Source organism: Caenorhabditis remanei, chromosome X (assembly GCF_010183535.1).
Source record: "Caenorhabditis remanei strain PX506 chromosome X, whole genome shotgun sequence".
Lineage (NCBI taxonomy): Eukaryota > Metazoa > Nematoda > Chromadorea > Rhabditida > Rhabditidae > Caenorhabditis > Caenorhabditis remanei.
Genome location: NC_071333.1, coordinates 18,965,521 through 18,988,137, shown reverse-complemented (window position 1 = coordinate 18,988,137; position 22,617 = coordinate 18,965,521). Strand labels below are relative to the sequence as shown.

Genomic DNA, 22,617 nt, shown 5'->3' with positions numbered 1-22,617 from the left:
ATGAGGTTATATTTATAACTGAACCACAAAACTTCCAAAAACAATTTATTACGGCGCCTCTCTATAATCTTCATACTCCTCATCTTCTCCTGGGCCACCGCCAATTTGGTTCGTGCCTGAAAAATTTGAAAATTAAAAAATTTCCAGAACCAAACATCACGATTAAAATGATTACCTCCTCCTGTTTGTTGCGTGTAGTATATATTGACCGAAGATTCATTCACAGCATTTTTCAAAGCTTTGTTAACTTCCCAAGTGCTATTATGAAACTTCCAGTGAAATTGCCTTAAAATATTGATTCTCTTTGTTAATTTCCAGCAGAACCCTTACCCATAAAAGATCTGATAGATCACTGATGACGCGTTTTGTTTGACGGTGACCAGCGGGCCTGGAGTAACTGTGTTAACACAGATGGGTACACCATTATCCATAACACAAACGTATCCAGCCCGACACCTCTTCTTATTGCAGTTGTAATTAGATTTCCGCTCGCAGAACTTTCCTTTATAGCCTCCTCTGCATTTACATCTGCTACGGTTTTTGTAGAAAAGACATCTTCCACCTAAAAATGTACTAAATTTAAAAAAAAACTCAATGATTTTTCTCACCGTTTTTGCAATCCGTACTGACTGTACAATCAAAAACCATCGCGTGCCTATCACACCGAGTACCAAAGTACCCTTCGTTGCACTGGCAGTGGAATCCGAGCTTATCATTATTAGGGATACATTTCCCATATCGACATGGTCTTGCATGGTAACAAATGTCGTCTGAACAAGGAACAATAAAATGTTTTTTTTACATAACAATTATATTCACCTTCATCACAGTTTTCTCCTTTATAGCCATCCAAACATTTACAAGTGAAAGGTAGAATATAATGCTTTGAGAGTGAGACACAAGTCCCATGTGTGCAGTTGTCTCTTGTAATACATGTATTACAACTCTCACCAATGAACCCTTGCCTACATTGACATTTAGATGGTGCGACACATATTCCATTTCCACTACAAGCGTTGGGACAAACCGCTAAACGGTTTCATTTTTTTAATTGTTGCAAACGTACTAACTTACGCGTCCTACATAAATACCCCGTGTATTCAGGAGTGCAGGTACGATTGCCATTAACACACATGTAATGTTTATCTGGCTTGCAGTAGAAATTACATGCATCTCGGATATAGTCTCTGGAAATTATGTACTGCTTCAGCAGTCATGAGAACACAAACTTACTCATCACAAACATTTCGGATTGCAAAATCTATGCTGGAATCATTGTTATATGCAATTGTGAAATTGTAAAATTCTAAGCTTAGTGGAACCACTTTTCTTTCGCTGTAGACCAAAGTTTCAGTTTTACCAAAAATGTCTGAAAATATCAAAAATAAAAACAATACACTATTACAATTCATGAATTCACCCGTATCCTGTTCATAGAGAATATCTATCAACAGCTCTCCTTTATCCTTTATGCCTGCTACAAATGACACTTCATAGAGGAAAGGCTCTTCCGAAACAATTTCCATGAGTTCGACCGAATCAAAATCCTCAGTTTCGACAATGTGGCAGTAGTACTTCAAAAAGCAATTTTGCAATTGAATCATAACAGTCGAGTTTGAATTTATGAAGATTTGTGTGTTTCCACTGCATTTCACATTGGTTACCAGCAAGGTAAGCATCAAAAACAACTGTTTTAAAATCATGGTTACCTGAGATAAGAAAAATTAGGTTAAAGGTTTGATAGAACTAAAAAATGATTGATTTGTGAAAAACAAAACTCTGTCTATCTACAAAACGCAACCGTCGAATGGATAAAACTCAGAGTGAACCTCAAAACGATAGTAGCCTAATCCCGACCCCGCGTGTCGTCTGATCTCTTCTTAATGTCTCAAACAGGTGCGTAGTACAACAATAAATTATCAAAGAGCCCTGCCCTTTTCTCTTCGATTCCGATTCATATACTTTGCTCCAAAAACTTTTGCTCCAAAAGAATGAGTCATAAAGAACATTTATCAGAACTCCACAAGGTTAAGCTTTAGGGCTGAAATGAGTTGTATCAAATTGGGAGTTTTAGTAACAGGACTTACATCACTCTTAGCGTCCTTTGTGTGTCTAAAAGTCTCGTGATCTGCTGTTAAAAATTCGTTCAACTATTTTGGTGTCACCGTGTTCTACAAGCATTATACTTGTTATAAATCCAGTCCATTTCATTTCTTGTGTTTTGTAGCTCCGATTCCCGTCCTTTTTTGATTAATTGGTTTTCTCCTGATCTCGCAATGCTTCGTCCTGCTTTTGAGTGATAAATGAAATCGCCTGATGTCTTTTTTGTTAAGTTTAAAATGAAGAAAAACGGAGAGAATGAACTCACAAGAAGTGAAACAGAATTGTAACTTGTTGTCTTATCACTACTACATTTTTACCACCTGAATACACTGTTAACTTTATTTTAGAAAAAAAACAAATGTGTGAGTAAACTCGAAGTACCACATAACTGAATGAAATTTATTGCAAGAAACAATGAAAATGTGAAATGTACAGGAAAAGGAAACATGAGAACGTTGAGAAAAATTTGTGAAAACAATACAATAAGTTCAGTTTTTATTCTAGAATGGCCATGTAAAACATTTTCCCAATCTGCCCAAGTTCTATTTGGATTCTGGAACGTTGTCTGGTCCATGAAAATCCTTATGCGTATAGTTTAAATACATGCGCGGAACTATATTCAAAACCAGTCATTAATTTTTTTATTTTTTCGGCATTTATCAGGTGCAAATCATCCAATTGAACGTCTAAATTTTCTAATTTCAATTTGTCAAGGTTTTGAATAAAAAATTGGTAAAAATACTTGGGTTTTGTGGCTCGCTAGAAGAATAGGAGATTTTTGAACTTTTCTAGCTGAGTTAAAGCTAATTTTACAAGTTTTTTTCGACATATTTCTTCATTTTCACCAATGCATTGCTCTGTGCAAAGTCTTTCTAATTTCGCTGAGTGCACAAAATACGCTCCAATGCAAACGCGTATACGCGCGTTATTTAAGTTTAGGAGGGGTTGGCAAGAGAATAGCAAAATTAGACACACAAAAGAAAGGTGTCGTCGGTTTTAATGATTTTTTGTTCCCGTTGACCTAAACATGTTGTTTGGCATACCGTAAAAACTGTAATAGAAGCGCATGCGCCTCTATTTTTCAACCCTCGTTCGCAGATGCGCCTCTATTACAGGGGCGCTTCTAATAGAGGGTGCGCCTCTATTTTTCAACCTGTTCGTTCGATTATTTTTTCAACTTTTAAGTGAATAATTTTCAACCAAACTAACACTTTCTCGGACAAAATTACACGAAAATCCCCAAATTTGCAGTACTTTGAACGCAAAAGTTGGGTTTTAGTTGTGTTTTTTCACGAACTTTGAAAAATAATGACTGAAAACCAGAAAAAATATTCGAAACGTATTAAGGGGGCGCTTCTATTAGAGGGTGCGCCACTATTATTCAAACCGCTTTTTAAAGTGCGCCACTATTAAAGGGGCGCCTCAAATAAAGGGGTGCTTCTATTACAGTTTTTACGGTAAGTGACGTTTTGAATTTACTAAAGCGGATAAGATGGAATCTATCAGATTAATTGTTGATACACATAAATATATAAAGGAAACTTGATAAAAGGCAGCACAAGAAGTTGGAATGACTCTGAATGTGAAAATTGAGTGATAAGATGTAAGTAAGGAGTAGTTGATAAAAAATGTATATTCAATTATGTTTCTTCTCATTTCGTTGTTTGGATTCCTGAAAATATCTGTTTGTAAGAAGTCATAATTTTATCTCTAAAAACTCACAATCTGCTCCCATTGATCTTGGAACCGCATTTTGACGCAGCTGTCTGATGTGCTCTAAAAACAAAAATTATTGATAATAATTTAGATAATTTTGCATACCGGCTCCATTCCCTTCTCTTTATCCGTGTTTTCTTTGTTCAACTTTGCAGTTTGAGTAACTTCTTTAACATATCCTCTGTTTTTAAATGCAATCTTCTGTTTCTCATTTGTAAGTAAATCCATGGTGTCATCTGCCTCTGTTGAGTTACTTAGCTGAAATCATAGAATTTGATTAGATAGCTGGGATACTCCAAAGCTTACTTCTTCCTCTGCGCCAACAATGCTGACCAGTGTGTCTATGCGAACAGGTGGCTTTTTTCTCTTCAATTTTGAATTTACTTGGAAACAATTATTAGCATCTCACAAGAGTAGTCTTTGGGGCCGCTGCTTTGAATTGATATATAAATTTGGCTATAAGTACTGTCGACTCCGGGAAGCTTATTTCTAGCATCAAAATCTGCTGAATGTGTCTGCGAGCCGAATTATGAGCTCTCAAACTTTTCATATGGTTAAGCTTTTCACATGGGATACCAAGTCGGCCTGATATACGCCACCACGCGGTTAGATTTGTGTTTCACAGTGGTTTACCAGTGCTCGTACCTTGGAAAAATGAGAACTTCTTCGCGTAAACTATTTGGCTATTTAGAACTCCATGTGAAAACGCTTAACGATTCGCAGAGACATTTAGCCGGCTTTAAATTGCAGAAATGGACTCCGAGTAGTCAAAAATATCTATAACCAAATTCATACAACTTTTGAAAACCTCTCTTAAGACTTCCCTTGTAAATGTTATTCTTCTGTTTCTCCAGACATTTTCATGAAAATGCAAAATATTTACCTTGAACACACTGAGAACCAATTTGAACAGCCCTGTTTTCTTTTTTGGAACAGGAGATTGATACGATTCGTCAGTCATTGTTTCGTCGGTAACACTGCTGTCTCCGCTACTTTCGTTGTCCAGAAGATGATAGTCGGGACCCTGAAAAATGATAGTTAGGACGGTTTGGTAATATCACTACGACATTATAACAAACATTAAATTGTTAGTTGTTTCAGGTAAAATTGTGTTAACATTTTACCTGTATAGAGGGTTGAGTGTATTGAAACCACGGAGACCCTTCAAACATTTGAACATTGAAAACTTACGCTTGACAGATGTTTTTTTATCTGAGACATGACTTGGAAACATTTTCACAACAAATACAAATATTAGTGACCTCAACTATTTGGTCAGCTTAGACACTTGAAAGTATAAAAAGTTTGATAGAAAGCATTGAAGGAACTTTCAACAAAACTTACATCTAACAAAAGATCAAGCATTCTGTCAGAAAACATCATCTTCCAAGAAAAATTCAATCTGTTGGATTGATTTAGTCAGGTGACTTGGTGTGAAAAGTGTTTGAAGTAAAAGAATGCACAATTCTTGTGGCAAAAAGAACAATTCGAAGAAAATGGAATAATAGTGAGGCAGGTTGGGAAGTTATCACGCTATTTGGAATAGAAAAACTGATCTGACAAGAGAGAACTTTTTTGCATGGTTTCGAACTTTTGATACTTGTAAACTTGTAAGAATTAGAAACAACAGGTTGACCGAGCTTACTTTTCCAACAGTCGAACGGTCCCCATCAAAGTTCACAGAAGGAACGTCAACTTTCTGTTTCATAAACTTTGAATATGGCCATTTCGAGGTATAAGGCATTGATACCTGAAAAATATGAATATCCAAAACAAAACCTTGTAATCTATGATTGAAACGCAAAAACTTAGCAAATAGGCTACCAAAACTGAAAAAGCGTGAGGAAGATTGTAAACTCAAACTGACCGCATTAGATGATTAAATTTTTTAAGTAAGGTACTGGTTCTCCTACTCGGAAGTCAGAAGCACTAAATAAAACAAATCCAGCGATTTCCTACTTTTTTCCATAAGAAAAAACTATACTAGCTGACACGAGAGGATTACGATGTTGTAGTCTGTTCTTTATATTTTCAGATGTATTATGAATTTCATCCCTTTTTGAATTCATTTTAGTCGAATTTTAGATTATTCGTTCTTCTTCTTTATTGACATTTCATAAAAGTAAAATTAGTTTTTTTTCCTTTTTCCAATTACCCAATGACTACAACGCCCGAGTGTACATTTTTTAAATCCCCGCTTCTTTTTTTCTCTGCACTCCACGCTCCCTCATTTTTTTCATTTCTCTCCTCCACCGCGGCGCTCCTCGGTGCATAAACTTTGTTGTGAGTGAGTAGACCCAGTGGTCTCGTGGTGTAGCGGTTATCACATCTGTCTAACACACAGAAGGCCGGCGGTTCGAGCCCGCCCGAGATCAGTTAACTTTTTTGTTTTTTGAGAGTTTAATATTTAATTTTGAGAGCAAAACTTTATTAACCAAAACGTATCTCCAAATAGTTTTTGATTATTAATAATGATTTTATGCCAGATTAAGTGTTTTTTTTCAAATTTTTTTTCAATGTGAAATAATTTTTGCCAATTCGATTCCCTAGAGGAAGTTAGTTCATGAAATTGAAAACGGTTTCTCTTGCCGGTGGATTCCCTCCATTTCCTCCGTCTCTTTCATCCATTGTAGTTCTAGAAAATGAGAGAAAAATATCAAGATAAAAGATGAGAGATAGATCGCAATCACCCACCCGTTAGTGTTTCCGCCGCCAGTTGTCCCAGTGTTATTTCTTCTCTCAATTCTATGACTTCCATAGTATTTTTCATAGATGAAGAGGACGAATACAATTATAAAAATGAGTACGAGCACCAAAGCAATCAGTATATAAGTCCGGGTGTTAGTTTCTTCACCAGGTTCATCCAGAAGTAATTGGGCGGTGGCAGTTATATGGAAACCTCTGTCTGTAGTACTTTGATCCGTTTGGAAGACAATGAGAATAGTGGTTGTGGACACATTGAGAACTTGGTGAGAGATGTGGGCAGTGTACCTGAAATTTTTTTTTTCAGTGACTCTCACTAATATTTTTGACAAAAACTCCAAAACTCACACTTGTATTAATTTCCCTTCTGTCGAGTTTCCTTCATAGATACTGATGTGATCGTGAAAGTTTTCCAAACTAACTTCGTCAATACTCAAAGCCATACGACATCTGGAATAGGGAAATTTGATATTTTACACTATCACCAAATGGTTACCCAGCAGGAACATTCACCAAGAACTTGCAGAGCAAATCGTTGTCATAGCCTTGTGGGAAACCAGGGTTTGTAATAATTACTGGTTTGTCATAGTCAACATTTGATATTTCTGTTCCACCATTGCATGTTCTCCCTGAAAAGAGTTTTTTAGAAGAATTAAAGCATACTTTTTAAGCGCGGTATCAAAAAATAAACCTTTTTTTACCATAAATTTTTTTAAAATGTTTTCAACTTTTCATCGAAAATATGAACATTTTTGATAATTTTGCCAAAATTTCTTCTAATTTTCAATAATACTCAAAAATTTGACTTATTCGCGAAAAAAATTCAAAAAATCGAAAAATTAGAATTTCGAGTTTTGACGCTAACTACCCGGGCCTTGACAAAAACTAATTAAAACTTTTTCAAAGAATGATAAACTCACATCTCGACAAAACAGTATAGTTGAACATCAGTCTTGTCGTGAAATTAGACGCATGGTTTTCACGATAGTAAGTGAAGGAACTATCATGAATCGGCTCGAATCGGTTTTTTCTTTGTAACATCGATCCGTGGTATCTGATAACAAAAACTTTAAACTCTTTTCAAATATCATCACTTTTCTCACTTCTCTTCATGCCTTTTATCTTTTATAACAATTAAGTCACGGCTAGCCGCATCGATCACTTGGAATTCAATGGCTGAACGTTCAGGACGATAAGAATCTCCCACCTGAAAAAAAAACAAATAACCTTTTTCATCTCTAATTCGTGATCTCTACCTTCAAATCAAAGTTGCAATAAATGAATGTGCAATGTGCAGGAAACGTGATATCCAACTCTGCAGGGACAGCAGTCCCAATTTTCTTCTCTTTGTAGAAACTGCAAGAGCACTCTGGAAACTATTAAGCTATAGATATTTGTATACTTGTGGGTCACCTGCGTCAATCATGATTTGTGTGACGTTGACTTCAAAGAATCGTTTGTCATATTCATCATATGAAGAGTAATCTAAGAATAGTTGTTGTTGCTTGATTACGAAATGCTCCTCGATGTTGTCCGTCACTGCTTTGTACTTATTGGACCTGTTAAAAAAGTGAACTACCGTAAAACCCAAAATGAAGGAGCACCTAGCATATTCGTAGCGGTATATCTTGGTTCCCAAAGGAAATGTCGAAAAATCGCTAACTGACAAAATATAGCTCAATATTCAAAGAACATTTCATCAGTTTGAAAAATTTCCATACTTTCAATATAGGGCGTTCCAAACTTTTGTCAGCGGGTGTCCCTCTATTTCACAACTAGAACGATTTGTGAACTTACTCCAGATAGTATTTGTCTTCACTCCTTAAAACCAAAGAGTCTCTTGTAGCAACCATGGATTTGATTTTCACTTCCAGCACTCCTATTTTATCCTGTTCATATTGATAATTGACGGTTTTAATTGTATATTTGCAATCGCGGTTTGGACAATACAAGTCAGGAAATCCCGGTGAGCGGAGAGACACAGAGGACTGATTTTTGATGTCAATTGTGTAGGTGAGCGGACCACATTCACATTCTGGATGTCAATTAGTTGGTTTTTATCTCTTTTACTCTTTCTATCTTTATCTCTCACTTTTCTTTATCAACTTCGCGGTTATCTCTGTCATTTTGTAGTTTCCATCAGTCCTAGAAGATTTATGAGACAAAATTTGGATGTTGTAGGCACTCTTCAGAATAGTTCTTGCTCTTGATGACCTTAAAAGTAGTCTGAACTTTTTGGTATCACCTCTAACTAACAAATCTCCAGCTTTAAGTTTTCCATACGCATCATTCGAACGAACTGACACCAAATTGTAGTCACTCTCCTCTATGTTTATCATAATTTCATCTTCGTCGGAGTCCACATTTGACTCGTTGGCTCTCAGCATGTATACGCAACCTAAACACTCACATTAGTTATCATCAAAATATGAAAATAGCCACCTGACGCCGCCCTGAATTGATGTTTTCTTTGAACAACGGTTTCCTCTAATCCCACATCAACAATAGGGTAGTCACAGACGTCTTCATATTCTGAATAGGGTACATATTTGATTTGAAGACGTAACTCTAGTCCCTCTTACCGTAATTTCTATCAAACGACATTTTGAAGCTGGTGTAGTAATTTGTGGTATGGCTTATAAAATGAATTTCATATCCAGCATTTTTGGCAGAAACAAAGCCTGGGAATGTTTCTTCACCAGAGTTGTAGTAGTAACTATACGGTCTCTTGATTCTTAACTTAATGTTTTATTATCCTAGTTCAGTGATGCATTTTACTTACTTAGCATGAGGAATACGTATAAACTGTCCTTTCTCTTCAACAAGGGTGTAGATAATAAGACTAGCTCTTTGAGATATTTCAAACTGTGACGTGTATATTGTAACAGTCTTGTTTATGTGTGGACGAATCTAAAATTGAAAAGGGGGAATACGGTACTTCTAGCCTAATGGACCTATTCTGGGGTAGCAAAAAATAGTTTTTTGCTTATTTTTTGCTATTCAGAAAGTAGCAAAAAAAGCAAAAAAACTCTTGGTTTGGAGGTATTTTTTTCTTGACCTTTTCTAGGCCAGCCCGCGGATTTCTGGGCCATTTGCTGCAAGACCTGTGTTTGGTGTAGATTTTCGGGAGAATTTTTGTGATTTTTTCAGCAATTTTTGGAAAAAAAAGATTAAACGATCACAAAGTATGAAATAAATCAATAAAATTACGAGTTCAGTTCAAAAGTAGCGATAAAGTACTTGGATGCTGAAAAAATCACAAAAATTCTCCCGTAAATCTACACATGGCCTAGAAATCCGCGGGCTAGCCTAGAAAAGGTCAAACAACAAATACCTCCAAACCAGGAGTTTTTTGCTTTTTTTGCTACTTTCTGAATAGCAAAAAATAATCAAAAATCATTTTTTGCTACCCCAGAATAGGTCCATAACATCTGCTCACCACATAGATACATCTTCCATCACAACCATCAAACTTTGGGTAGTTAGGTGATTTTATCACTCCATGGTCTTCATCAGCTTCATAGGTTTCTACTTCACAGGGACAGTCTCCTATGTCACTTTTATACTCGAGTATGTCATCATCATCACTTTTTACAAGATGAGTGCCCAAGAGAAAAAGAAGCAAAGAATCTGAAAATCAGTTTATTATTTAAAATTTTTAAAAATCATTAAAAACTCACAGAAAAGCCAATATTTCATTTTCCAGAGAGATAGCGAATGAATGAAAATGAGGGAAGGGTTGGAGCCGTCTATAAACAAAAACGTTGTTGTTTAACCGAAAACAGTATTCAATTACGTAATGCTTTGAGCAAAAAACTAAACAATTCACTCACCTCATGACTTCTATTCCACCAGGTTTGTTTATATCAATATCAACTTGATACTGATGAAATCAAACAACAATTTGATAGAAGAGAATGACAATTGAGGCAATTTGCAGTTTCTGAAGCTGAAAATTCAAAACTATAGTCTGAAATCTGAAACACAAAAAAACACAGGGCCGGCAATGCAATGTTTATTTCGACGAGAACTACAAATTAAAAAATAAGAAATGAGAAAAAAAACAGAACATCTATTAAGTTCGCTTTTTGGCGAAGTCGTTCAACGCTTTTGCGAACACGTTGAGATAGTTTTCGATGTCGATTTGCTTGGCAATTTTTTTGATCTGATCCCAAAGCTCCTCCAGTTTTTTGATACTTCTACACGTCTGATCACACTGAAAAATTGAAGTTTTATATATACTTTAGAGAGAGTTAGGTCTTACCGATGATTTTTGCTTGTCTGAAGCTTGTCCATTTACAGCCGAAAGACAGTGAACAGGATCCAGAGGATAGTTGCAGCGAGAGAGGGTTGCAATTTTTCCCTCCAAGGATTGTAAGGATGAGCAATTGATGTTCGGATTTCCCATGAAATCAATGCCATGAAGGTCAGGATATGCTTGCTGAATGAGGGTTGCGTCTGGGATGTTGACGATTGAATTGCAGGAGAGAGCCAAAAAATTGAACTGATGTTGAGGATTTGCAATGGGAAGAGGGAAGTGAGTCATATTCTTATTGTCACAACGAATTGTTGGATTTCTTGTCCCGGTGTCACACTCGCATCCATTCAAACAAGAATGGATTGTGCTGGCAGAGGCTGAAAAATAATAATGAGTAAAATGTTTCCTCTACAGTACCGGCAAAAATAATAACATATTTTCTTTTTTCAGTTGAAAATGTCCAACTTTGAGAGTGTGTCATAGTGAAACAAAGTTTTTCACAAAGTGAACTTTTTATGGATCAAGCAGATCAGTAGTAGAGCTGTGTTTTCATAGTTATTGACTTTTCTGTACGGGCACTTCCTAGAGAGTAACTGGCTAGGTAAACGTCCATACAACAAAAGTTGCCAACTACAGAAAAGGAATTCTACTCTTAGTCTGTTCGATCCATTAAAACATATTTTGTAGGACAGTCAGTATTTTTATGACACACTCTCAAAGTTGGAGCAATTTCAACTGAAAAAAGGCAAAATATATTATTTTTTGGCCGGTACTTTATCTAGTCACTAAATACCGCTTATAAATGCTCATTTCACAGTTATGACCTCATAATACCACAGCCTAAAGTAAATACTCTCTCATTAAGATCCTATTCATATTATATACAGCTCATCCTAACAATCTCAACCTACAGAAATGAAGATATCAACTCACTAACCAAAACTTTAAAATGCTTACATCATAATTATAAACTCACAATACCACAGACTAAAGTAATAACTATCTCATTAAGATTCCATTCCTATTATAAGGAACTCATCCTCAGAGTTTCAACCTACAGTTACTTACTTAGCTTCTTAGTGGATTTTAAATAAATAATTAAGTGAGTATGTAACTGTGTTATCACTGATCTCAACCTACAGTAATCAAAATATAAACTCATTAAATGTCACCAACACTTTTAAATGCTTACTTCATAGTTATGGACGCACAGACTGAATTATAAACCATTTCTTTATAATCCCATTCCTATTACTACCAACTAATCTTAGAAGTTTCAACTAACTGTGAAAAAAATTAACTCACCCAAGGAGAATAGTGCCAGGAGGGCAGTTGCTTGAAGCGACCAGCCCATAGTTGTCAGGGCGGCTGAATGACTGATCCGAAATACTTCGACAGTAGGAAAACCCAATGGGCGGAGCTTAACCTCCTGACTCCTCCAAAAAAATTAGGCAACCGCCCAAATTCCTGAGACGCACGAAACTCATAACCCGGGACCCCATTTATCTTTTGTTTAAAAAATAAAAAAACGGGGCAATTGTCAAGCATCACCTGAGGTTCTCGAAGGACTCGAAGGAGCATCGAACAGAAGATGCAATGATTTGTGAACTTTCATTCAAAACATTTTGAGGAATCTTGGGTCAAACATACATAAGAATGCATACAGTCAAGGAACACCGTAATCCCAGTACACCTATACAACTTCAAAGCGATGTATCTCAGTTCACAATGAAGATATCAAAAAATTACCAACTGATGAAATATAGATTGATATTTCCTGAACATTTGATCAATGGAAAGTTTTTTGGAAGCTCTAACACCAAATGAGATATGACGCTTTAAAGACTTGCAGTTATAACACGCGCTACAATATGCACAGAGAAGACATCTAAATTGTGGACTGCAACACTTTTCCCATTTCCAAAAAATTCAAGCCCTGATCATCATATGAACTCAAAAATCAGCTGTTTTTGATTATCCATTTATGGTAAAACAAAACTTTCCAGTGAATGTTTCTCATCACTACCATTGGTGCCACAGGTGCTTTACACCTGACGGCTCATTTCACATGTCCATAAACTCATTTCATTTCTCGACCCCTCTTTCCACCCATGTGTTCTCCTGCATTTAATGCATTATTCCGAATGTCTCTAGCGTTTGTGTTCTTCTGCCGTTTTTTTTTCCTATTGATCTGTTCAAGAATGAATGCGCTCCCGTCAGAAAACGGCGGCCGTGCGCGGCGCCCCGTCTCGCTCCATCTGCCTTTTCTGGGCTCTCCTGGCTGCTCCCCTTGCATTTCTCTTCAGTTGGCTCACTATTATAAAAGCGAGCAGGTTCTAATATGTAAGTAAGTATTGGCACTGAATAGTTTTCATTCTAGTATTTTTATTGAATAATCTTTCTCTTCTTTTCTGTTTATCCGTATAGAAACTCGTCCAAGTTTCCATCTGAATAACTTCATTCTTTTACCTGATTCCTTATTCTCCGGTTCTTATATACTAGATTGTAACATTTTCTTACCAATCAAGAAAATGAGATGTTCAATCACAAACACTTACTGCTCATCCATAAAAACTGATTCCAGTCGCTTTCGTTTAAAACATTTGGCCGCTTATAACCTGGGAGAATATTGGTTACCTGGTTGATCAAATATGTTCAGAATTTTGATATGATATATCAAACTTCCACTTGCCCGTGTTTTTATTATTAGTTTTTTGGTTCTTAAAAACACTCATCACTTCTTATTCTCCAATGCTTCCTCTCATGTCTACAACACAATTCCTCCTCTTCCATCTGATAAGAAACAGTTATCGTGTGATCATAAATCATTCACCTCACATCTTGTTTCTGTATTGATTTCTGTATTCCCATCTCTGCTGTGTTTTTTATTTAAATTTTTTTAGTATAAACCACAAAACACCATTGTACACCCCTGCCTCCTTCTGTTCTTTTTTTTGGCCCCATTCTGCCGAAGCCTTTAGGCGCCGCATCTCTGAACCAACTGCCTGAAAACTCTATACGAATCCTTCAGTCTTTCGATTACACAACAGAAAACGTTTCGCGTTTCGTTTTTCGCCGCCGCTCTCCCTTCGCCCGACGAAATGAGTTCCTTCTCTACTATCTCTGTTTTCCACTCTCTCTTCAACCCTCATGACCAAAAAAAAAAAGAAAACGACCAGGCCCTGCGGCGAGAAAGCATGGGGCCCTCCGGAGACGATCGACATTCGCCTCTGGTGTATTCTGACGAACCAACGTCCTGACAAAAATAAGATGGGAATAATAGTTGGAGAAAGTGAGAGACGGAGAGAAGGGAGAGGGAAGAATGTTCTAGGAAACTCTTTTTTTCCCAACGAAATGAATCGACCAATTATTTTTCGTACTTTGTCCCTTAAGTTCTATTCCAGGGCTTCAGGAACATCAAAAAATGAAAGCAAGGATTTTGAATATCTCAAATGTATGGGTTTACAGATTAGCATCTGCTTGCGTCAATCGGCTTATAGCGATCAGGAATAGAATGAACATTGATTCCTTTTTTCAGTCTTCAGCCGTTTCAGATGTTTTGTCAGGTGCTATTTTCAGTATTTTCAGTCGATAAACATCATTGTTATCTAAAAACTCCCTTTCTCTACTTAGTGGTTCTTTTTAATGTTTGCAGTTGACTGTCCATTGGCAAATAACTATAGTCAAGCGGAGTAGGTAGTATGAAAACATACTATCTCCTCCGCGACCTCCAATAAGCCGCTAGCCTGTATTCTTTCATTTGCATATGAAGAGATGGCCTTTCTATCTCTATCCTTTTTCTTTCCCTTTTCCTTCCTTTCCGGTCGATTTTTGTTCGATTGAACATATCAACGTCAAAGCGATAAAAAAAGAGAACCGTGTTTTTTTTCGCATCCCTTTCTTTCTCTACTCGTCTTCATTCCTCTTATATAGCAGTGAATGATCGGTCAAACCATTCACTTCTCCTTTTCTTTTTTGTATTTGCTGTATATTCAACGAACGCTTCACAAAAATATTTCAGAGTTTGCACCCAAATACTTCAGCGCACCGGATTTCAACGAAGTGACTACGAAGGACAAGTCGTGAATCATGAGCGACGGAGACTCTGATGATGGATTTGTCTTTATTGAGGTTAGTGGACAGAATGGATAGCTGAACTAAACGGGGTGCAGTAAAGTTTCAAACACTTCTAAATTTCAGGACGACTTGATTGGTCGTAATCGACCAAAACATCGGTCGAAGCCGGAGGAGAAGGATGTCGTGCTTGTCTCACAGAAACCGGACGACGGCAACAACGTCTCTAAAAAACCATTGGTTTTGGAATCCAATAATGGCGAGGGAGACTCCCAACAATTTTCTGCCAATCAAGTACGTTCACCAAAAGTAGGGGTTCTAAATAAATATTTTAAAAATTTAGTTCAATCTGGTTCATGACACCCAGTCGGAAATAGCGGCCAAGAGAATTGTGGCTGCTATGGAGGTAAGCACACAGAATCGATAACAATCTTCTTTTTTAAATTTCCCTCCTTCTGAATTTCAATTTTTCTCCTTCTCTTCATCATTTTTAATCAACTAATCTCATTCCTCATTCCAAAACTCTAACTAAAAGCTTTCTGCTTCCACGTCAACTCTCTCTGGTGGCTTGCGGTCGTGGAAGAGTGGAAGAGAAAACACAAACACAACGCACATTTTCCGGTTCTCTCTGCCTATTCTAATGCTACCCTGCCGCATGCGGCGAAAGCTAGTCCACGGAAAAAAAGGTGGGGTCTTACTAGCAAAAAGTGTAGATGTGGTTGCAACAGCCGCGCGCACTTTTTGCAAGTGCGGCGCGGAAAATGTTTGTTTTTTTCTAATTGCGAAAACTCGGCCAGCATCTTGGAGAAAAGTAAGGCCATCGGTAGTTTTTTCAATTAATAACCCCTAATTAGTTGTATTTTTCTTAATAATTGTTAATAATGGGACGTGTTGATTGTGCTGAGCTACTTTTCTCAAAAACCTTCTATTTGCAAATTTCTTTGACTGTAGTAATTTACTCACTGGCCGAGGCCTAGCAACCAAGGCTGTGTCCCATATGTATGCATTAGCCAATAACAAAAACAGCTAACAGAAGACGGTGTGCGTTGTCTGACCTGCGTGTCTTACGCACACGCAGTCTTTTTTGTCTTGTGATGCAGGAAAATTGATTTTCTCTCGTTCACACCTCTTCTCTTCTCTTTTGTTCTTGTCGAACGCTTGTTCTTCTCGCGATTTTAAGTGTTTTTGGGCCTAAAGTTTGTGGAATCCGATCGATTTCATTGAATTCTAGAATCCTATCATTCATTTTCATAAGTATTTTAGTATTTGTATTGTAGGAAAAGTGGTTTTTTCTATTTTGTTATTTTGAGCATAAAAATCCCATAAGATCTTTTTGTTCTGGTATTCTAACCAAACCTTTAATTAAAAAATTCACCACGATATTTTTTCAGCTCAATTCAAGTCGCCAATCTCCAGCAACTCCATCGGAGAACGATACTATGTCGGAGGTCAAGGAAGAATCTCTGCCAATGGAAAACCCTGCCAGGGATACGTCTGATAGCCATACTGTAAGTTTATACAAACAATCTCAGTTCCAGTTTTATATTATTTGTTCAGGTTGCCACTAATCAGTCGAAGACAACCGAGGAAGAGGATGCCGAGTACATGCGTGTAGTCGAAGCTTATCACCAGGCACAGCTTGCTAAATTTCGCCAAAAGGAGGCTGAGGAGGCTTTCCAGGCACGCGATGATGTTTCTTCGTCGTCCCCATCACGCCACTCATCCCGTCGATCGTCAATCAGTTCCAGCGAAATTGAGCCGGTTCAAAGTGATGATGACGCTGCTCCAGTGGTACCAGAAGAACCAGAAGCACCGATTCAACCAACAAATCCCGTGAATTCATCTGATGTCAGTCCCCCGGGCAATCGTGTCAACTTTCTTTCCGACTTGTGTGCTGCAATTCTTCAGTCGAAACAATACGAACAAGTTACAAAGAAAACTGAAGAAGAGAATGAAGCTAAGGATAATAAAAAGTCTGCCAAAACAAAGGGAAACGAGATATCAGAGAAAAATGAAGAAGAAGTTACGCGCGTATTCAATGAGAACCGTCAAGATTTGCTCGAGCAGATTCACAAGGAGCAAGAGGACTATTACGGCGCTCCAGCGGTCCAAGTCAAGGCAGAAGAAGAACCGAATCCTGTTAAAAACGAAGAGAAAGCAACAACAGAGGAAGATGAAGATGAGGCTTACATGCGAGAAGTAGAAGCCTGGCATCAAAAAGAGCTTGAAAAGAGTCGCAAGCAACGTGAGGCACTCTCCAGTGGTACAGTAGTCTCCAGTGGTGAAACATCGCAAATCAAAGCAAAAGAAGAGAAAAAAACAACCGTGGAAGATGAAGATGAGGTTTACATGCGGCAAGTAGAAGAGTGGCATCAAAGAAATCTTGAGAAGAGTCGTAAGCAACGTGAGGCACAAGAGGTCTCCAATGGTGAAGCATCCTCAGACAGTGCAAATGTTCAACAGCAAAACACTGTCATGCAATATACTTCGGATGAATTGAAAAATTTGCGCGAAGCTGCAGCTTCATCGGACAACGGCACAGCTGCTCCACCCACCCAATTGGCGAGATCCATCCAGGTTTTGCCTCCAAGTGTAAGTTTAAACAAAAAATATTCAATAATTCATATTTACAATTTCAGTTTTTACGAGCCGAGAGACACTGTCAACCTGAAAAAAAAGAAGTGCTCGAGGGATCTGATGACGTTGGCTGTGATATCAAGAAAGATTCCGCCGAGCAGAAAGAGATTGAGCAGCTTCGTAAAAAGTACAAACAAAATGGCGGAGCCCGTGGATATGTGATGACTGATGCAGAGAGGAAAAAAGTGGAGGATCTCCGCAAGAAGGAGTGTGGCAGAAGCGAAGCCAATGCTGCACCAGTTCAAATGTTCAGCCAACTAAGCCTAGGAGAGAGTGCTTCTCCTAAGGTACCAGCAACTGCTTCCCAACCACAAACCCAGTATGCTGTTCAACATCCGGATGGAAAAGTTTACAAAATTAAATGTGATCCTACTCCAAAAGATGATGTTAAACCTCCACAACCACAAGCAAATCAATCCGAGCAGCTTGTATTTACTAAGAAAGCTGATACACCAGCTGAACCTACGGTCAAGAAGTCACATCGGTATGATAATCTCACTCCGGAAACAAATCTTGTTCCCCATCCGGAGTATGTTGGTCAATGGACGACTGAAGAATATGCCAGGAGTTATGTAAAGTCAGATAACCCTCCGCCATTTGTTACCGTCCCGCCAACAATCGCTAATCCGACTAAAGAACCGCTGCCACTAAGAAAAGGCTCAGACGGAGTATACAGACCATATGACCCATCTCTGGAGGTTACTAAGGAGTACCCAGCTGCTGACACTCATCCAACTGGTGTTGTCGAAAAAGACCAAACACAAACTTTGACATTGGATGCTGGATACTATCGGGCTGCACCAATTCATACCGCCTATGCCCACCCAATTCCACCAGCCTACACTCCCCAGCAAACTGCGCCAGTTGCACCTGTTGCTGTAGAACCGAAGGAGGAAACTCCAGAAGAAGCTGAGGCTCGTCGTGCTGAGGAAATCAGAAAGTCGGAAGAACTCATTGGGTTGATGGGTATGGCAGTAGTTGAGCATGATGCGATGATCCATTTGCTTAACGCCACAAACAAGAGACAAGCGGAGCAACGGCGTTTGATTGAAACTGGTGCAGCTACTAGAGAGCTTGTGAGTTTAAACGTAGAAACGAATAAGTTTGAAAGTTTTTAATTTTAGACTGAAAAAGAAGTTGACGATCTTCTGGAAGGCAGAGTAAAGGTTGACACTCTGCGCAACCGCGAATACAACATAAACCCGTATGGTGTCTCAACAAACTCAGCATACCCAGTGCCTGCTTATCCAAGCCATCAGTCATACGCCCCACCACCAGTTCCAGTGCACACCTCGACGAATTACCCGGTCACCACTCCAACTACAAACTACACTCATCCACGATACCCATCACCTCCTGCTCCACCACAGAATACTTACCGGGATCCAAGTTACCCAGTGACTCATCCATATATGGAGTATGCCGGCAAGAATCAAAGTCAGCAGTGCCCGTCTAGCTCGAACTATCAATCTAGCTCGAACTATTCATCTGCCTCAAACTATCCTTCTGGCTCGAACTATCAATCTGGCTCGAGCTACCCATCTAGCTCAAACTATCAGCAACCGCCGTCACAATCGGGACAACAGTACACGGATTCTAGTTACAGGTATGTTCTGTTTTCGCTTCGCCTAAATTTAGTTATTTTTTTTAGATATCCTGCCCTGTATCCTTCAAACAGCCAACAGAACTACTATCCACAACAAACTTCAGTTCAGTCCCAGCCTACAGTCGCACAACAATATGTTGAAGTTGAACCAAGAAGCTTCTATCCACAAAATGCTCATTATACATCAACCCCGGGAGGAAGTGCTTCAGGTTATCCACAACCAGCATTCCAGCCAGTGTACGTTCAATCTTTTCCAATTATTTTCTTATCAGTTTTTAAACTTGCAGAACTGCGGAAGTGTCCTATGGAGTATCTCGCAATAATACATCACACTATGTCAGCCCAATCGACGATACCTACCGTGGATTTAATAAGAGCAATGCTAAACCTCAAAATCATAATGGCTACAGTTATCAAGCACCAGCCTATTCGTACACGGCACCCCCCTATCCGTACACGGCGCCATCCTATCCGTACTCGGCACCACCAGCCCAGACGAGTTCTTGTTCGACTCCAGCGTAAGTAATGAAATATCAAAAAGTTAACATTTTGAAAGTATAAAATTTTATATTTCAGTGTTTACATCAACGACAACTCGTCTCGTGAGGAAATAAGGAGCCAGATGATCAAATTTATCACCGACCATAACAAGTCAGGACGCAAGGTTTATGTAAGTTGACCAGTGAAGCAAAACAGTAAAATGAGAAAAAACTTTTTTCAGCTATCCACATTCTTCAAGCCACCAAGCGTCATTACATACAATTTTGACGTTGTTATGTTCGCGCAGATGGAATTGAAGGACATCGTCAATGTACACCCATGTCTCACCAATGACGTCCAAAAGGAGTATCTTTTTGAATTGAAGAATTAATTTGTGAAACGTCTCCATAACTTTTTGAATTGCATGCTTCAAAAGTTTTTGTATTATTTTTTTATTTGATTGGAACTCTATTTATATAATTTATTTAATAACCTATATTTCTTTTCCCGCGTTTATTTGTCGTTTATGTCTTCGGGTAATAATAAATTATTGTAAGTAATTGTCGTATATTTTTGAGAAATTCACTTGGAAAGTGCGAAATTTACTGTAATCTGCTTTTTTTGACTACAAGTTTCAGAATAGAATTCCGGCGAAGAAACTGATAATACCATGGCAGCGATAAGTATATCAGCGTTTTTTTTTTCAAATTTTGCATGGCTCCACGACATCGTTCCATTTTTTTCTAAAATTTTTCGATCGATTTCACAATATGGTTCGCAACAAGATACCGTAAAAACTCTATTATAACGGTACCTGTAATAAAACGGCACCGGTATTATAACGGCACGCCATCTAGACTTAGCATTCATGAATATAATTATCCCGGTGTTTTTTGGTTCTGATTAAAAGCAGCGTGAATAGTAAATTATATAACAACAAATAGAACGTCCAAAAAAGCGTGAGAAACTTTTCCTGAAAACTATGCAAGAAACAGACGAATAACTCTGAACCAGTTTAGGGAATCTGAGAAAAATAATGTTGAAGCCTTTGTGAGAGATGATAGAATGGGGAAAAAATGGAAATGTGAAATGGCGTTTCTATCGCAATCCTGTTGTTAAAGACCTTTTTTACTAGTTTTCTTGTAATTTTGTCTGATGCTCCAGTCTCGATTTCATTCTCGTTTATTCACTCACGTCAGTTTCCAAACATGACATCAGCTCTTTTCTCCCAATCTTGTGACTTTGTATTGTTATCAATCTTTTTCTTTGTAAATTTAGTAATAAATCATCTACTTTATATTCTGTACTTTTCAATACACTAATAAATCAGTGAAGTTTTTCTGTTATCACAAGGGCTAGCAATATAAAACTAAACTTATAAAATCAACCTGCAAGCAACCTCAGTTGCAGCTCATTCTTTTCCTTTTTGGCAAAGTTCTCAACAATGGCTGAAATGACATCCGCAATCGCTGTCATCAACGTCGAACAACCTGAGACGGCTATTCCAATGTTCGAAAAGTTGTCTGCAAGAACCGACGCTAGAAATAAAAGGCAAGCAATTAAACGTGGCAAGCAATGGATTTGCTTGAAATGGGTAAGCTTTCATTATTCAGAATATAAATAAATAAGTAAAAGTGGTTTATAGACTGCAATCGCCGCGGTCGTTGTCATGGTCCTCTTCGTGATTGGCGTCATCATCATTTTCACATTGAACTGACCAAATCGACTTTCTCGCTTTTCATTCTGCAAGCTTTCAGTTGATAAATATTTGAGTGGTTTACGGTGTTATTGACTGAATGAATTTGCAACTGTTACTTGTGTTTTGTTGAATTCAGTGAGAATTTCGTGAAAATTTGGTAGTTTTTTTTAGCTGTATCACAAGTAGTGCTTACACTAGCATGAACAAGTTTGAACATCATTTCATTGAAATCCAAAGCATCATGACAAGGATTTGATTTAAATTTCAAAAGCCATGTTTGAAAATAGCGTAGTAAGAATTCTAGACATTTCATGAGAACATCATCTTCGTCTTGTCGCTTGTTGGAATCTCCTTAGTTCACTCTCTCTGTTATATTCCACAAGATGTCACTCCTAGTAGAGGACTAGATGAGCCTAGTAGCTTTTTTGTTGCCCTGATTAGAGTTTAAAATTGTGGCTGTCAAATTTCGTATCAAAAATGGTTGGGGACAAAAAATCTTCTGTCCAAATGCTCTGTTAGCTGATTGAAAAGAAATTGAAAGTTTTGAGGGACTAGACTGCTCACTGTTGTTGTAGTCATTTTTTCATTATATTTTTCAACCTAATATCGAGGGTCTAGTTTTTTTTTGGAATCTCAACTAACGCCTCGATGATTAGGTTCTGATAGATTTTCTTGAAAATCGGTTCACAATTGAACTCCATAATGACTAAAAAGATTTCGCTTACGTTCAAAAGTTGTCTCGAAATATAGAAATTTTATTCTCGTTGAGATCTGTAGAAAATATTTGATCAATGGATAGCTGACGGGTTGGCAAGTCTCACTACAGTAGTTTTCATCTGGTTTACAATCCAGATCTTTCTAGAAGTTCCACAGTGGAACAATTTTGATACTTAATTGAAAATGGAGGAGCTATTTTAATTATCTGCATCTCAAGAGGATTTCAAGTATTTATATTTGGTTTTTGGGAAATTTAAATAGTCACTTTCATTTTGCCGTTTGTGCGTCACCATGTGTGGGAAAAAGCAATGGAACTTTTTCAAATTGAAGCCATGTTTATTCTGCCATTTTCAAGTGCCAATACAATCTCACCAAGCGTTCCAGAATTTTTTCTTCGCCATTAATCTTCCGTCTGAATGAGCTTTGTCCATATTTGAGTAGAGACTATTTCCAGTGCCTAAAAAGTATATGAAATATATAGTATGAATTATACCCGATTTTTTGATAATAGAATTTTCAACAAATTGTGCAAGAAAACATAATTAAAGCTAAAAATACTAATTGCTACGAGCGAAATCGGGAAACGCGCAAACTGGCTGACTCACGCATACTCAGTGCTTGCTT

At 37.8% G+C, this 22,617-nt stretch overlaps 6 protein-coding genes across 6 annotated transcripts; 2 read left to right on the top strand and 4 right to left on the bottom strand.

Annotated features, from left to right (window-relative positions):
• Positions 1-48: 48 nt before the first annotated feature.
• GCK72_025828 (uncharacterized protein) lies at positions 49-1,703 on the bottom strand (the record flags this gene model as incomplete). The annotated part of the gene is made up of 8 exons (XM_053736505.1): positions 49-116; positions 176-285; positions 331-562; positions 609-770; positions 952-1,029; positions 1,075-1,187; positions 1,234-1,369; positions 1,421-1,703. 8 exons carry the CDS (start codon positions 1,701-1,703, stop codon positions 49-51), a joined length of 1,182 nt encoding a protein of 393 aa, XP_053580071.1.
• Positions 1,704-3,813: 2,110 nt separating this feature from the next.
• GCK72_025827 (uncharacterized protein) lies at positions 3,814-5,563 on the bottom strand (the record flags this gene model as incomplete). Its single annotated transcript, XM_053736504.1, has 4 exons — positions 3,814-3,879; positions 3,925-4,077; positions 4,703-4,843; positions 5,465-5,563. The coding sequence occupies 4 exons, from the start codon at positions 5,561-5,563 to the stop codon at positions 3,814-3,816; spliced, it is 459 nt and encodes a 152-aa protein (XP_053580070.1).
• Positions 5,564-6,375: 812 nt separating this feature from the next.
• On the bottom strand, positions 6,376-10,221 carry GCK72_025826 (uncharacterized protein; the record flags this gene model as incomplete). The annotated part of the gene is made up of 16 exons (XM_053736503.1): positions 6,376-6,454; positions 6,514-6,810; positions 6,871-6,972; positions 7,019-7,151; positions 7,443-7,576; positions 7,626-7,729; positions 7,779-7,891; positions 7,936-8,081; positions 8,320-8,557; positions 8,615-8,736; positions 8,779-8,920; positions 8,965-9,054; positions 9,105-9,256; positions 9,305-9,432; positions 9,962-10,152; positions 10,203-10,221. The coding sequence occupies 16 exons, from the start codon at positions 10,219-10,221 to the stop codon at positions 6,376-6,378; spliced, it is 2,190 nt and encodes a 729-aa protein (XP_053580069.1).
• A 376-nt stretch (positions 10,222-10,597) lies between these two features.
• On the bottom strand, positions 10,598-12,134 carry GCK72_025825 (uncharacterized protein; the record flags this gene model as incomplete). The annotated part of the gene is made up of 3 exons (XM_003105461.2): positions 10,598-10,738; positions 10,787-11,157; positions 12,086-12,134. 3 exons carry the CDS (start codon positions 12,132-12,134, stop codon positions 10,598-10,600), a joined length of 561 nt encoding a protein of 186 aa, XP_003105509.2.
• A 2,735-nt stretch (positions 12,135-14,869) lies between these two features.
• On the top strand, positions 14,870-19,968 carry GCK72_025824 (uncharacterized protein; the record flags this gene model as incomplete). Its single annotated transcript, XM_053736502.1, has 11 exons — positions 14,870-14,911; positions 14,981-15,148; positions 15,198-15,260; positions 16,246-16,362; positions 16,412-17,446; positions 17,494-18,567; positions 18,616-19,097; positions 19,143-19,334; positions 19,385-19,615; positions 19,674-19,767; positions 19,819-19,968. The coding sequence occupies 11 exons, from the start codon at positions 14,870-14,872 to the stop codon at positions 19,966-19,968; spliced, it is 3,648 nt and encodes a 1,215-aa protein (XP_053580068.1).
• Positions 19,969-21,021: 1,053 nt separating this feature from the next.
• Positions 21,022-21,294, top strand: GCK72_025823 (uncharacterized protein; the record flags this gene model as incomplete). Its single annotated transcript, XM_003105586.1, has 2 exons — positions 21,022-21,171; positions 21,223-21,294. The coding sequence occupies 2 exons, from the start codon at positions 21,022-21,024 to the stop codon at positions 21,292-21,294; spliced, it is 222 nt and encodes a 73-aa protein (XP_003105634.1).
• Between the last annotated feature and the right edge of the window lie 1,323 nt (positions 21,295-22,617).